The sequence below is a fragment of the Dendropsophus ebraccatus genome, chromosome 1, assembly GCF_027789765.1.
Source record: "Dendropsophus ebraccatus isolate aDenEbr1 chromosome 1, aDenEbr1.pat, whole genome shotgun sequence".
NCBI classification, from domain to species: Eukaryota; Metazoa; Chordata; class Amphibia; order Anura; family Hylidae; genus Dendropsophus; species Dendropsophus ebraccatus.
In genome coordinates, this window is record NC_091454.1 from 8,861,801 (window position 1) to 8,877,008 (window position 15,208).

General features: G+C 44.3%; 2 protein-coding genes across 2 annotated transcripts; both read right to left on the minus strand.

Moving 5' to 3' along the window:
- Nucleotides 1–4,291: 4,291 nt before the first annotated feature.
- On the minus strand, nucleotides 4,292–6,671 carry LOC138771411 (E3 ubiquitin/ISG15 ligase TRIM25-like). The gene has a single exon (XM_069951095.1). It carries the CDS (start codon nucleotides 6,426–6,428, stop codon nucleotides 4,668–4,670), a length of 1,761 nt encoding a protein of 586 aa, XP_069807196.1. The 5' UTR covers nucleotides 6,429–6,671; the 3' UTR covers nucleotides 4,292–4,667.
- Nucleotides 6,672–8,981: 2,310 nt separating this feature from the next.
- LOC138788319 (E3 ubiquitin/ISG15 ligase TRIM25-like) lies at nucleotides 8,982–11,323 on the minus strand. Its single transcript, XM_069966075.1, has one exon. The coding sequence runs from the start codon at nucleotides 11,318–11,320 to the stop codon at nucleotides 9,563–9,565; it is 1,758 nt and encodes a 585-aa protein (XP_069822176.1). The 5' UTR covers nucleotides 11,321–11,323; the 3' UTR covers nucleotides 8,982–9,562.
- Nucleotides 11,324–15,208: the final 3,885 nt, after the last annotated feature.

The window sequence follows — 15,208 nt, forward strand, 5'->3', positions numbered from 1 at the left end:
TGAGCTTTTCTGCTGCTCTCCTCCACACTCCGGACTCTTTCCTCAGTCTTTCTTCTCTTTGTCATCAGTTTCTGGAGAACATTTCTCAGTTTCTTCATTTTCTCAGAGGCCTCATCCAGCATCTCCACCCGGTGTCCCCAATGTTCTCCATCCAATCTGCAGTTGGATACTGACTGAAGGGGCCAATCAATATGGTGGATTTGGTGGTCTCCATACAGGAGCAATCCCTTTGATAGTTCCTTCTTTGGAGGGATATCTGGCTAGTCCTGTGTTTTGAGGCTCGTAACTGAAGCTCCATGGACCTTTTGCATATTGATGTTTCCCAGGGGGCAATGCACCTAGGATTTCAATGAATTGAGCACTTTAACCAGCACCCGACAGTGTCTTCTTTGGCTTGTCTGCCTGAGATCAGTGATCTTTTTGCGATATTGGTCTACTAGGCATTGCTCCCACCTAGCCTGAATCCTACTCCAAACTGATGAGAGGAAACACCCCGAAGCAGCTGTCTGTGGATGGATACCTGGCTTTGGTACATCTACAGATGTTGGACGAGAAGAGGCGCAGTTGCTATTTTCAGAACAGCTGCTTCCCTGCTATTTAACTCCTTAACGACCACGGGCGCATATTTACGCCCTGCGGTCGGTAAGGACGTTCAGAGAGTAGCCGCGCTCTGAACCGCGGCGGTCCTGGGTGCCGCTTGTAGCCCGGGACCGCAGGTATTAGCGGGCACAGTCCGATCGCCGTGCCCGCTAATACAGTAATCGGATGCAGCTGTCAAAGTTGACAGCTGCATCCGATTACCGTTTGCAGCGTCATCCCTGGTGTCTAGTGGGGACATCGCTCCAACGTCCCGGAGGAGAGATCTCCGTTTCTGAAGCCGGCCAGGGACCGCTCCAAGATGGCGCCGTCCCCGACTCGGCACTTGTTTACTTCCGGCTGCAGCAGCCGGAAGTAAACGAGTGCCGATCTCATGGATCTCTGCAGCATATCTATGCTGCAGAGATCTCTATGAGAGATCCAAGTGTATATACTAGAAGTCCCCCAGGGGGAATAATCCTAACCCCAGGGGGAATAACCCTAACCCCAGGGGGAATAACCCTAACCCTAGGGCGGCTTCTAGTATAAGTGTAAAAGTAAAAAAAAAAGTGTTGTTAATAGTAAAAATCCCCCTCCCCTAATAAAAGTCTGAATCACCCCCCTTTTCCCAGGTTATTAATAAAAGTAAATAAATAAACATGTTTGCTATCGCCGCGTGCGTAATCACCCAAACTATTAATTAATCACATTCCTGATCTCGCACGGTAAACTGCGTAAGCGCAAAAAAATCCCAAAGTGCAAAATTGCGCATTTTTGGTCGCATCAAATCCAGAAAAATGTTAATAAAAAGCGATCAAAAAGTCGTATATGCGCAATCAAGGTACAGATAGAAAGAACACATCATGGCGCAAAAAATGACACCTGACACAGCCCCATAGACCAAAGGATAAAAGCGCTATAAGCCTGGGAATGGAGCGATTTTAAGTGACATATATTTGTAAACAATGGTTTGAATTTTTTACAGGCCATCAGATACAATATAAGGTATACATGTTATATATCGTTTTAAACGTAACGACTTGTGGAACATATATAACAAGTCAGTTTTACCCCAGGACAAACGGCGTAAAAACACATATCCACTAAAAACACAAAATGTGGGTTTTTTTTCAATTTCACCACACATTGAATTTTTTCCTGCTTTTGCAGTGTACTTTATGCAAAAATATGGGTTTCTAGGTGAAAAAATGCAACTGCTATGGCCTTTTATGCACAAGGAGGAAAAAACGAAAACACAAAAATCAAAATTGCCCCGGTCCTTAAGGGGTTAAAGTTGGGCAAGGTTGTGAGTCACAATTGAAAGAACATTGTCGCCACAATACATCTGGGCAATATGCTTCCTGTACAGCACACATGTTAAATTTGGTTGTTCAAAAGTTTCTATAATTTTATCAAGGCTTAGATAAAGTTCTGACCGGTGTTCACATTTCATCTGCAATTATATAGTGAAGAATGCCCTCCTCTACTCATAGGAGCAACACGGCCTGCCATTGTACCGCTTGATCTCTAATTCAGCCCACTGGAATTCCACCTTGCACAGGTTGGACCATTTGTACACCAAAAGCATCATCCTAATGTCATCCTACTAATCGTTAACTTGGGGTAGACACTCATTATCATGTAAAAAGGTTTCCACAATTATCATGAGCTGAGACTTGAGGAGAGAGAAGATGCAGAGGAGTTGGTGGCCGTGGGGGCATGGACTTTTCTCAAGCGCAACTAAGGAAGGAGGGTAACACTTCTTCTGCCAGAGAACATAATGGTCATAGTACACGTGTAGAAAGGCTCTGATTATTATAGAGCTGAAATGCATTGCTCACAATAAATTTACTATTTTCTAAAGTCTGCTTTGTGGTACTGCTGGTCTAGCTGTTTACATTACATTATAGCAATACAGCGGTTTATGGATTCACTTCTGTCCACCTGCGTTTGACTCACTACAATTCCAGTCCAGTTGGTCCTAGCTGGATAAATTGTTTTTAGGCTCTGCGTCTCGGATGACCTGGAGCGAGCAGCGTGTGCCGATTTTTTTTGGTGACAATATGTTTACACTTGAGTCTAGTTTGGTTCCACTATGATACTTCACCAGAAGGCGCCCCTCTTCTTTTTTTTTCTGCTCCCAATAGTACTGTACAGCAGCACTTGATCAGAGCAGAGCCTTAGAGTACTATTACATGGAACGATAATCGGCCCGATTCGGACAATTATCGCTACTTGTAATAAATACAACGATCAGCCGATGACAACGAGCGGTCGGCGACTGACGATATACTTTACCTATCCACGCTCCAGGGCTGCTCCTGCAGTCTGCTTTTCCCTGGGTCCCGCGCGCTCCAGCTTCAGAGCGGCCTGTCTCAGCTGACAGGCCACTCAGCCAATCACAGGCGGTCTCAGCCTGTGATTGGCTGAGCGGCCTGTCAGCTGAGACAGGCCGCTCTGAAGCTAGACCGCGCAGGACTACACTTAGAGTGCCCTCCACTGTTCCTGACATGCATGTTGGTGGCAGCAGAGGGGGGGCTTACTGCTGCCACCCAATGGAGGTTGAGTAGTAACGAAAAAAACAATACATTTATTTTAATAAATTGAAAATTAAACATTTATTACTTATAAATCACCACAGTTTATACATTTCCAATAACTCATAATTCACATTTATTCCTTCACCAAGCAAAAATATTGGTGGAGTTTTTGCAATTTTTTGGTTTTGATTGTCCTTTGTCTGATCACTTCCCAAACCAATATAAAAGTGGATCCCACAGGACCCAACAATAAATCTTAAAAACAGAATTAACAAACTATTTTTAAAGCGAGCGTACCTGTCATAAAGGACGCTAACCTGATCGGCGTGATATTCCTCCTGACGTAAAAATTTTGGGTAGCCATGGATTTGGTCATGCCGGTTCGGTACTGTGCACAAGCCCAATTGGATCAGAATGGGGGCTCGCACGCAGTACCGACCTGGCTTGGTCGTATCCATGGATACCCAAATTTAAGGTGGCATAAGGAATTTCATGCTGATTGGGACAGGTACACTTTAACATGTGATTTTACTAATATATGATTATCAGAAAGAAATAATTAAAAATATAAGCTAGAAAATTAGTTGTAAATACATCTGGCAATTTACTTACTGCTAGTTATAGCCTGTGTTCACGTGTGGTTTATGCTGTTTCCTGTTATTTCCTGTAACTTTAAGCCAGCACACGTGGGCACAGACTTACTGCACGATACATCTGGTACCCTAAAGTATCCTTATATTGCAATAACAAAACCCTTTACATCTAGGATAAGCCTGGGATAGAAATCTACATCAGCTCAGATCTGGCTTACATTTCTGAAGATACAACATGGCACCCTAACATGGGGTGTGCACTTCTCAATAATTCCAGCATGGGGCACATGGGTGAGGATTCAGTCAAGACTGACATACAGATATGTAGTAGAGAAGACTCGGCACTCACCAGATATATTCTGCTTATTTGTTGTATTGCAAAAGGCATCAGGTACAGTAAGGACGCGTTTCGGCCAAGCATGGCCTTCATCAGCTTAATAGTGGTATTACTATTAAGCTGATGAAGGCCATTTTTGGCCAAAACACATCCTTACTTCATTGGATGCCTTTTGCACTACAATAAATTAGCAGAATATATCTGGTGAGTGCCGAGTCTTCTCTACTACTTGTCTGGATATTACCACCTTGAGCACCACCGACCCATGGAAGTGCCATCCTCTCCACACCTATCATGACATATAAAGATGCCAGTCTTGCTAAATCCCCTCTGTGTCTTCTCCTGGGTGGTAATAGGAATACAAGGTTATTAATTGAATGGGGTCAACTCTTTTGCCATGCCATTGGAGCCAGCTGTCTGTCACTACCTGGATACCCCTGAGATCACATGGGCACGGCTTCAATGTCCATAGGGGTCACCATGTATATAGCGTTCAGTAGATAACAGACATATATGTGATTTTGCACATTAAACACTTATAAAAATCCATTTAATTGCCTATGAATTAATAGAAACAAGAACATTGATGAACCCCTTACACTATTGTATCCAAATGCTTCATTACTCAGGGTCTTCCATTTCTCCCACCTGCGGCCCCCCTGATATCTTTATATAACCTCTCATCACATATAATGAAGCATGGAGGGGCTCGGTGAAGGTGGTGGTGAAGGTGTGTAAGTGTATGGTGTAAGGATCACCCAGCTCATAAAAGGACAGCCGCCCGGCCTCATAATCCAGACAGACCCTGACTCTATTACTGGAGATCTGGTCAGGTAACTGGATCTCTTCACCATTATGTATCACTAAATACTGAAAATTATTCTCCTGGTCTCTACATAGACTCCAGGACTTGTTGTTATGACCAATGTATGAATGACCTCCCCACCTGTCTATACTGGGGTAACACATCCCCACCCTCCACAGTCCTGATCTACTGATCTCCACATCCCAGTAATGTCGTCCTGAGGAAAATCCCTGACTGCTCATCACCTGATATTTTGGAAATCTGTCTACTGTGTCTGGATAATTCTGGCTTACATTTGTCCAGGTTGCAGTTTTCAGGTCGTCTGATATAAGGAGATTATTACCAGCCGTGTTTTCATCTAGTAATATGTCTGCAGGACCCTCCCCATAGTAATCTCCCAACCCTCCGTTACTCCCAGTACTGACTATTTCACAATCGTCCCAATATTTTGTACCTGACATAAGTGAAATCTTTGTGTGACTTGGAGGAGATTGGACATGAGGTGAATGCGGCCTCTTTCTTTTTGGTTTCAAAGGTGCGACAGTATGCAGATATGTCATTATATTAGATAATCCTGCATGCAACATCCTGGTAATTGCATCCACATCTACATCATGTGTCGTATCATGTCCTCCTGTGTCCTCATCACCTCCGTCCTCCTCAGCATCACACAAGTCATCTATACTTGGACCTTGTAAGACAGTCAGCGGATCCGCCATGTTACACAGCTCCTCAATGTGTCTCATCTTCCTGGACAGCTGGTCCTTCTTCTTTTCCAGTTTATCGATCACATCAAACAGTGACAGTGACAACAACTTTTCCTTCCTGGAGATCTCACTCAGGACCCTCTTCTCCAGATCATCCAGCCGTCCCCTAAGGTCTGTAAACAGGGCATTAACTCTCTCGGCTTCTTCAGATGATTTTTCTTGAGCTTTTCTCCTGCGCTCCTCCACACTCTGGACTCTTTCCTCAGTGTCTTCTCTCTTTGCGTTTAGGTTTTCAAGAACATTTCTCAGTTTCATTTTCATCTTCTCAGAGGCCTCATCCAGCATCTCCACCTGGTGTCCCCGATGCACACCAGCCAATGTACAGGACACACAGATACAGATGGCGTCCTTGGTACAATAATACTTTAAAAGTTCCTTATGGACAGAACATTTCCTGTTCTCCATGGAAGTTCCGGGCTCGGTCAGGACGTGTTCTTCTGAGTTTTTATGAGCTTTCAGGTGACTATCACACAGAGAAGCCTCACAGTGCAGACAGGATCTCACAGCAGGTACAGGAGAGTGTAGACAGTAAGTACAGTAGATCTCGGGAACCTCCTTCTTTTGTGGCTGAGTAGACCCAATATGTTCCGATAACTTTTGTAGACTCATATTCTGTGTCTGTGCAGGCCGCTGCTGAAACTCTTCTCTGCATTTAGGACAGGAATAAACTCCAGCCCCGTCCTGTGTATTCAGCACACGATCGCTACAGCCCCGGCAGAAGTTGTGTCCACATGCCAGAGTGACAGGATCTGTTAATGTGCTCAGACAGATGGAGCAAAGAAGCTCGTTTCCCAGATTAGCAGACGCCATGGCTTCAGGATTCGCAAGAAATGAAACTAAGGGTCTGTTCACACGTACAGACTCGCTGCGTATTTATCGCTGTGAGTTTCTCGCACATAAATTCACAGTGATACTGATTGCTATCAAGTCAATGTATGTGTATTCTCACTGTGTGTTTGGTGCGATTTTTACATGCGAGTTTTGATTTTCACATGATTTTCACAGTTTAACATCACAAAAAACGCAGCTACTTTCATGCGAGTTTGATGCGAGTTCTGTGCGAGTTTTACGCAGCGAGTCTATACGTGTGAACAGACCCTTAAGGTGTATTTTATAGGGCGTGTCCCAGCACATATGACATTGCATAACCTACGGCTGTGAGTTGTCTTTTAACCCTATACAGTTGGGAACAGTTGTCTTGTCTTTGGTATACACTTAAAATACAGAATACCCTAAAGGGAAAAAAAAATACAGAATACCCAGGACATGGCTTGGACCCACAATACCTCCAAGCTGATCCCATGCGATGCTCATATCTGGGATGTCATCCTGGATTCCCCAACCTTACCCTAGAGCCTCATGGCCTGTTCCAGAGCTGGGAGGGCGACCATGAGCCACAGCAAGCACCAGACGGCCACGGAGAAGCCACAGACATTCACACATGCAGGAGCACAAGATGGCGCCAGGCGTTCTGCCTTGCCTGGCGCCAAAGTTAGACCTGGCCAAAAGTGAAGGAACATAGATAGCTGCAGAGGACAACAAGGAGCAGACTTTCTCGAAGGTCTCTACAAAATACCTGGATGACTTCCAGCAACTCAAGGAAGGGGCCTGGTAGGCTAACTACCAGATATCAGAGATTAAGCATAAAATATCACCCTTGCCACCAGCCATATCAGACATTGAGAAGACCACTCAACTTTGGACACAAAAAGCCAATGATTTGGAAAACAGACCTGTCGGAATAATAAAATCAATGGCCTCCCGCAGCAATCAGAGGGAGTTAACCCTGGGCACTTTATGGAGCAGTGGCTCAAGGAACTGTTTCCAACGGACGGACCAGTTTTCCAAAGTGTTTGCTGCAGAACATGTAAATAGGGTGCCTGCTAGGCCGCCTCCCCCTGGGGCCCCACCGTGCATATTTCCTGCTCGGATGCTAAACAGTAATGACTGGGACTTAGTTCTTTCGGGTAGCCAGACACAAGCAGAGTGTTTCCTTCAATTGCGTTCCTGTCTCCTTTTTCCCAGACTTTTCTGTGGATCTTTAGGAGAAGGTGACATCGAAATCCTTAGGCCGTGACAGTTTCAGCTTCCCTGCAAGAAGACTACATATAATACGGGTGAGATTGTTCTGGTTATGTTGTTTTACCTGATTACTTTTCTCACGTTGGATTAATATTGAGCCATTGACTTTACCGTCTTAAACGGACTCCCTGTAATTATTGGTATTCCATAATGCGAGACATTGCCAGGCAAAGGAATGTCCATATGACTATGAGGCTCGTATCCATAACATATAGACACAATACCTACCTTGGACACATGGTGGAGCCTGTTAAATACAATAATAGTAATTATGTTTACAAGGCTTACATTGGTTAGTGTGCACTGTTATAACTGTTCTATATATATCTGTCTATGTGCTAGGTGTATTGCTGCAGCTGGTTGCTGGTTCTCAAGACTCTATCCTGCTCCCGATAGAACTGTGCGGCAGCACTTGATCAAAGCAGGAGCTTAGACTGCCCTGCGTTGTTCCCAACATGCATGTTGGTGGCAGCAGAGGGGGGCGCTTACTGCTGCCACCCAATGGAAGTTGAGTAGTACCGAAAAAAACTATACATTTATTTTAAAAAAGTTATATTACAGTCCTCATTCCCAAAATTGAACATTTATTAGTTATAAATCACCACAGTATATACATTTCCAATATCTCATCATTCTCATTTATTCCTTCACCAAGCAAAGATATTGGTGGAGTTTTTGCAATTTTTGGGTTTCGATTGTCCTTTGTCTGGTCCCTTCCCAAAACAAAATAAAAGTGGATCCCGCAGGACCCAACAATAAATCTGAAAAACAGAATTAACAAACTATATTTAAAGCGAGTGTACCTGTCATGAAGGACGCTGACCTGATCGGCGTGATATCCTCCTAACATCAAAATTATGTGTAGCCATGGATTTGGTCACGCTGGGTCGGTACTGTGCACAAGCCCAATTGGATCAGAATGAGGGGTCGCGCGCAGTACCGACCTGGCTTGGTCGTATCCATGGATACCCAAATTTCCGGTGGCATAAGGAATTTCATGCTGATTGGCATACTGCACGATACATCTGGTACCCTAAAGTATCCTTATATTGCAATAACAAAACCCTTTAAATCTAGGATAAGCCTGGGATAGAAATCTACATCAGCTCAGATCTGGCTTAGATTTCTGAAGATACAACATGGCACCCTAACATGGGGTGTGCACTTCTCAATAATTCCAGCATGGGGCACATGGGTGAGGATTCAGTCAAGACTGACATACAGATATGTAGTAGAGAAGACTCGGCACTCACCAGATATATTCTGCTTATTTGTTGTATTGCAAAAGGCATCAGGTACAGTAAGGACACGTTTCGGCCAAGCATGGCCTTCATCAGCTTAATAGTGGTACTACTATTAAGCTGATGAAGGCCATTCTTGGCCAAAAAACATCCTTACTTCATTGGATGCCTTTTGCACTACAATAAATTAGCAGAATATATCTGGTGAGTGCCGAGTCTTCTCTACTACTTGTCTGGATATTACCACCTTGAGCACCACCGACTCATGGAAGTGCCATCCTCTCCACACCTGTCATGACATACAAAGATGCCAGTCTTGCTAAATCCCCTCTGTGTCTTCTCCTGGGTGGTAATAGGAATACAAGGTTATTAATTGAATGGGGTCAACTCTTTTGCCATGCCATGGGAGCCAGCTGTCTGTCACTACCTGGATACCCCTGAGATCACATGGGCACGGCTTCAATGTCCATAGGGGTCACCATGTATATAGCGTTCAGTAGATAACAGACATATATGTGATTTTGCACATTAAACACTTATAAAAATCCATTTAATTGCCTATGAATTAATAGAAACAAGAACATCGATGAACCCCTTATACTATTGTATCCAAATGCTTCATTACTCAGGGTCTTCCATTTCTCCCACCTGCGGCCCCCCTGATATCTTTATATAACCTCTCATCACATATAATGAAGCATGGAGGGGCTCGGTGAAGGTGGTGGTGAAGGTGTGTAAGTGTATGGTGTAAGGATCACCCAGCTCATAAAAGGACAGCCGCCCGGCCTCATAATCCAGACAGACCCTGACTCTATTACTGGAGATCTGGTCAGGTAACTGGATCTCTTCACCATTATGTATCACTAAATACTGAAAATTATTCTCCTGGTCTCTACATAGACTCCAGGACTTGTTGTTATGACCAATGTATGAATGACCTCCCCACCTGTCTATACTGGGGTAACACATCCCCACCCTCCACAGTCCTGATCTACTGATCTCCACATCCCAGTAATGTCGTCCTGAGGAAAATCCCTGACTGCTCATCACCTGATATTTCGCAAATCTCTCTTCTGTGTCTGGATAATTCTGGCTTACATTTGTCCAGGTTGCAGTTTTCAGGTCGTCTGATATAAGGAGATTATTACCAGCCGTGTTTTCATCTAGTAATATGTCTGCAGGACCCTCCCCATAGATATCTCCCAACCCTCCGTTACTCCCAGTACTGACTATTTCACCATTGTCCCCATATTTTGTACCTGACATAAGTGAAACCTTTGTGTGACTTGGAGGAGATTGGACACTAGGTGAATGCGGCCTCTTTCTTTTTGGTTTCAAAGGTGCGACAGTATGCAGATATGTCATTATATTAGATAATCCTGCATGCAACATCCTGGTAATTGCATCCACATCTACATCATGTGTCGTATCATGTCCCTCTGTGTCCTCATCACCTCCGTCCTCCTCAGCATCACACAAGTCATCTATACTTGGACCTTGTAAGACAGTCAGCGGATCCGCCATGTTACACAGCTCCTCAATGTGTCTCATCTTCTTGGACAGCTGGTCCTTCTTCTTTTCCAGTTTCTCGATCACATCAGACATTGACAGAGACAATAACTTTTCCTTCCTGGAGATCTCACTCAGGACCCTCTTCTCCAGATCATCCAGCCGTCCCCTGAGGTCTGTAAACAGGGCATTAACTCTCCCGGCTTCTTCAGATGATTTTTCTTGAGCTTTTCTCCTGCGCTCCTCCACACTCTGGACTCTTTCCTCAGTGTCTTCTCTCTTTGTGTTTAGGTTTTCAAGAACATTTCTCAGTTTCATTTTCATCTTCTCAGAGGCCTCATCCAGCATCTCCACCTGGTGTCCCCGATGCACACCAGCCAATGTACAGGACACACAGATACAGATGGCGTCCTTGGTACAATAATACTTTAAAAGTTCCTTATGGACAGAACATCTCCTGTTCTCTATAGAAGTTCCGGGCTCGGTCAGGACGTGTTCTTCTGAGTTTTTATGAGCTTTCAGGTGACTATCACACAGAGAAGCCTCACAGTGCAGACAGGATCTCACAGCAGGTACAGGAGAGTGTAGACAGTAAGTACAGTAGATCTCAGGAACCTCCTTTTGTGGCTGAGTAGATCCAATATTTTCAGATACCTTTTGTAGACTCATATTCTGTGTCTGTGCAGGCCGCTGCTGGAACTCTTCTCTGCATTTAGGACAGGAATAAACTCCAGGCTTCTCCTGTGTATTCAGCACACGATCGCTACAGCCCCGGCAGAAGTTGTGTCCACATGCCAGAGTGACAGGATCTGTTAATGTGCTCAGACAGATGGAACACAGCAGCTCGTCTCCTAGATTAGCAGCCGCCATGGCTTCAGGATTCGCAAGAAATGAAACTAAAGGTGTATTTCATAGGGCGTGTCCCAGCACATATGACATTGCATAACGTACGGCTGTGAGTTGTCTGTTAACCCTATACAGTTGGGAACAGCTGTCTTGTCTTTCGTATACACCTAAAATACAGAATACCCAGGGCATGGCTTGGACGCCAGAGTAAGCCGTCGCACTGCGCAGTACCTCTGAGCTGATCCCATGGGATGCTCATATCTTGATCTCATCTTGGGACTTAGGGACTTTAACAGTTGTTCTCGTTCTGTAAGTTTGTTTTTCACAATCCCCTTGAGTCGCAGGTTCTTTCGTATACTAGGTTATTATATGGTCCACAATTGTATGTGAGAAATTGTATGTACATTGAAGTCCTGCTCCTGTCTTTCCCACTTCTGGTACTGTATATTACGGTATAATGTCTTTTAACCCCTTCACATCAGTAATCCGTAGATATACATTCCTACTGCACATACCCCGCGCATGAAGAATGTATATATATATATATATATATATATATATATATATATATATACGTTCCTGACACTAAAGGGGTTTGATGTGTTCGAGACCACTGCAGTGAGAGTGGTCCCACACACACCAGTGTCCCGGGAGCTGCCTCTCCCCTTAAACGCCATGATCTATAGATTGCAGATTTTTAAAAATTTTATATTAGAAAAAAAATAATAAAAAACAATCAAAATTTTTCTCTTACACCAATATTATATTAATAAAAACTAGAGATCATGGCGCAAAAAATGACACCCCAACCAGCCCTGTAGGTGGAAAAATAAAAGCGCTATGGCGAGGAGGAACATTGCATTAATTTGACCCGGTGTAACAGGCCAGATTAACCCCCCCGTCCAGTATACCCCGGGGTATAAAGTAGCCTAGGCCAGAGTATACCCCGGGGTATAAAATAGCCTAGGCGAAACTATACCTCTCCAGGCCAGAATATACCCCGGGGTATAAAATAGCCTAGGCCAGAGTATACCCCAGGGTATAAAATAGCCTAGGCCAAACTATACCCGGTGTGTAAAATAGCCTAGACCAAACTATACCCTGGGGTGTAACATAGCCTAGACCAGAGTATACCACTCCAGTCCAGAGTATATCCATCTAATGTCGAACCAGGCCACAGTATACCCCGGGGGATAAACTATATACCTGGGGGTGTAAAAGAGCCTAGGCCATGCTATATCCCTCCGGGCCATAATGTTATTACTTTACTGGTTTTCTCACCCCTGGCAACAGTATACACCAGGGGATATATTATCATACCCAGGGGTGTAATATAGCCTAGGCTATGCTATAAACTTGGGGACAGTCTAGCCCAGCACTCGGACACACAGCTGCTTCCTCTTGTTGAGAAATACAGTACAGTACTTACATTGAGCTGACAGTAGGTGGCGCTGTCCCATTACTGCATCATCTGCACTATTTAAGCAGGAGGAGGTTTTTGTGGGCTGTGCAAAATTTTACGTTTGTTGCGCAAAAATCATTAGAAGCAAGTGCCTTGATACATCTTGCAAAATTCATTGCACAATTTATGCGTTTTTTGCAGTCCGTTTTTTTCCATCCTGTTTTGTAACAAAAAAAAATGGATTGAAAAACGGATCAAAACGCATCTTTTTTTAGTGTACTTAAAAATGCGGTCAACCACAGTATTTGTGTACGCTAAAAAAGGATGCATTTTTATCCATTTTTTTATTATGAAATGGAAAAACTGATTAATGGAAAACTGATCAAAATGGAGGCACACAAACGCTTCCTTTTTTTCTCATCCATTTTGCAAAAAACTAATGGGAAAAAAAATGGACTGCAATAACACAGTGTGAACCCAGTCTAAAACAGCTTGGCTACAAAGCTATGCTAGGGTAGGATTATACGCAAAAAAATGTAAAATTTGCACTTGACAAATTTAATGAAAACTAGTTAATAGAACAACCCCCCTCCCCCTTGCATATATTGAAAAAAAGGTGCAGGCATTGAAAACTGATGTGAAATAGCGCAAAACCCTTAATAAGTCTTGGACAGGTATTTATGAAGTACACAAAATCTCCTTATTAGCAAAAAAACCCCCATAATGTTAAATGTCCCCTATGGCCCCGTTCACACTGAGCAAGAATGTCGGAATTCCGCGGCGGAGCGCTCCGCTACGGAATCCTGCCGTGCTCAGGGTGCTGCTTTGAGTGAAGGAGAGGGCGCTCCGCTGAAAGAAATGGCATGTCAGGACAATGACAGGAGGAAGCGGACGCCTTGACTCCTTCACTCACAGTGAGACACTGAGCACAGCGGGATTCCGCGTCGGAGCGCTCCGCCGCGGAATTCCGACGCTCTTGCTCAGTGTAAACGGGGCCTATGGGGGAGGCAACCAATCAGATTCCACCTTTCATTCCTCACAGACTCTTTGGAAAATGAAAGGTGAATTGGTTGCTAGGGGCAACTGAACCATGGGGGAGATTTGTCATACATGGTGTAAAGTGAAACTGTCTCAGTTGCCCCTAGCAAACAATCAGATTCCCCTTCTCATTTTCCAAAGAGTCTTTGAGGAATAAAAAGTGGTATCTGATTGGTTGCTAGGGGCAACTGAGCCAGCGTCACTTTACACCATGTTTGATAAATCTTCTCCTATGTGTTTAGATTTTTAAGATTTACATCAGTAGCTTCTCACTTAACTCAGCAGACAAAGTCGAATCCCCCCAAAAATGTTGAAAAATTAAGTATTTCTTGTGTATATCACTCAATGCTACTGATTTCATGGGGGTATAAAATGGCCTGAGGGGGTATGAATTGGCCTAGGCCGAAATATACCCCGGGGTATAAAATAGCCTAGGCCAAAATATACCGGGGTATAATCTAGCTTAGGCCATTTTAACCCCGGGTATAGTCTGGGCTGGGGGTATACTCTGGCCTGTTACACCGGACATCCGGGCATCAATGGGCTTGGTCTTGAAGGGATTAAAAAGAACCAATCAGCGCATTTGTGCTGATTGGGCTCCCAGAACAGCTGCACACACCTTGCAGCTGGGTCTCCTATGGTGTCCGGGGTTCCAGGCTCCGTAGGCTTCATGTCGGAATAAAATGCTTTTTAATTCAGCGCTTGAGGCGGGGGAGAGCCATGAACGTGACTAGTCATGGCTCTCTGCCCTGTCAGCACTTTCTGTGGTGTGATTGACAGGCAAGGAGGCCCGTTAAGGAAGCCAAACATACGTAGGCATAACCCCCCTGTATGTGCCTCCAGGAGACACATTTAACCCCCAATAAAACAAATTGGCTGCGCAGACTGGGTACAATGGGCCGCCCACTTCTTCAGTACCTCTTATTCTAGGGATATGTCCCTACTGGTTTACAAATCCCTTAAATTGGAACCACAACTGTCGAAGACTGATAAAGAGGGTTTGTATTTACCCTTATTGGCAACTCCCCTTATGTCCTTTTAGGTATATACAATCTCCACCCCCCCCCAGGTGACCTTGGAATACTGTACCATGTGGCTGGGTTTGCAGCTGCTTACCCAAGGGTGCGGGTTTTATGTATGGGAGACCTCAATATGGTTTTGAACCTTTCTATTAATAGGCATGGTGTGCTCTATTACTACTCTGCTACTAGCTCTATTACTGGATAAATTGGGATGGGGGGGGGCATTTTTCAACATCTTCATCCGACAGATAGGACATAATCATGTTTTACCCTGAGATGCACAGCTCTTTCACATATAGACTATGCCTTGGGCAATCCTCGTCTCATCTCATTCATTGCACATACAACTAGATCAGTATCGGACGACTCCCCCCTTTAAGTGATCCTAGGTCCCATGGAAGTTGGGGGCTCTAACTGGAAGCTAAATCCCTTTTGGTTGACACTTCTGAC

Coding starts and splice junctions, on each gene's coding strand:
- LOC138771411 (XM_069951095.1), bottom strand. CDS start 6,428: ATGGCGTCTGCTAATCTGGGAAACGAGCTTCTTTGCTCCATCTGTCTG.
- LOC138788319 (XM_069966075.1), bottom strand. CDS start 11,320: ATGGCGGCTGCTAATCTAGGAGACGAGCTGCTGTGTTCCATCTGTCTG.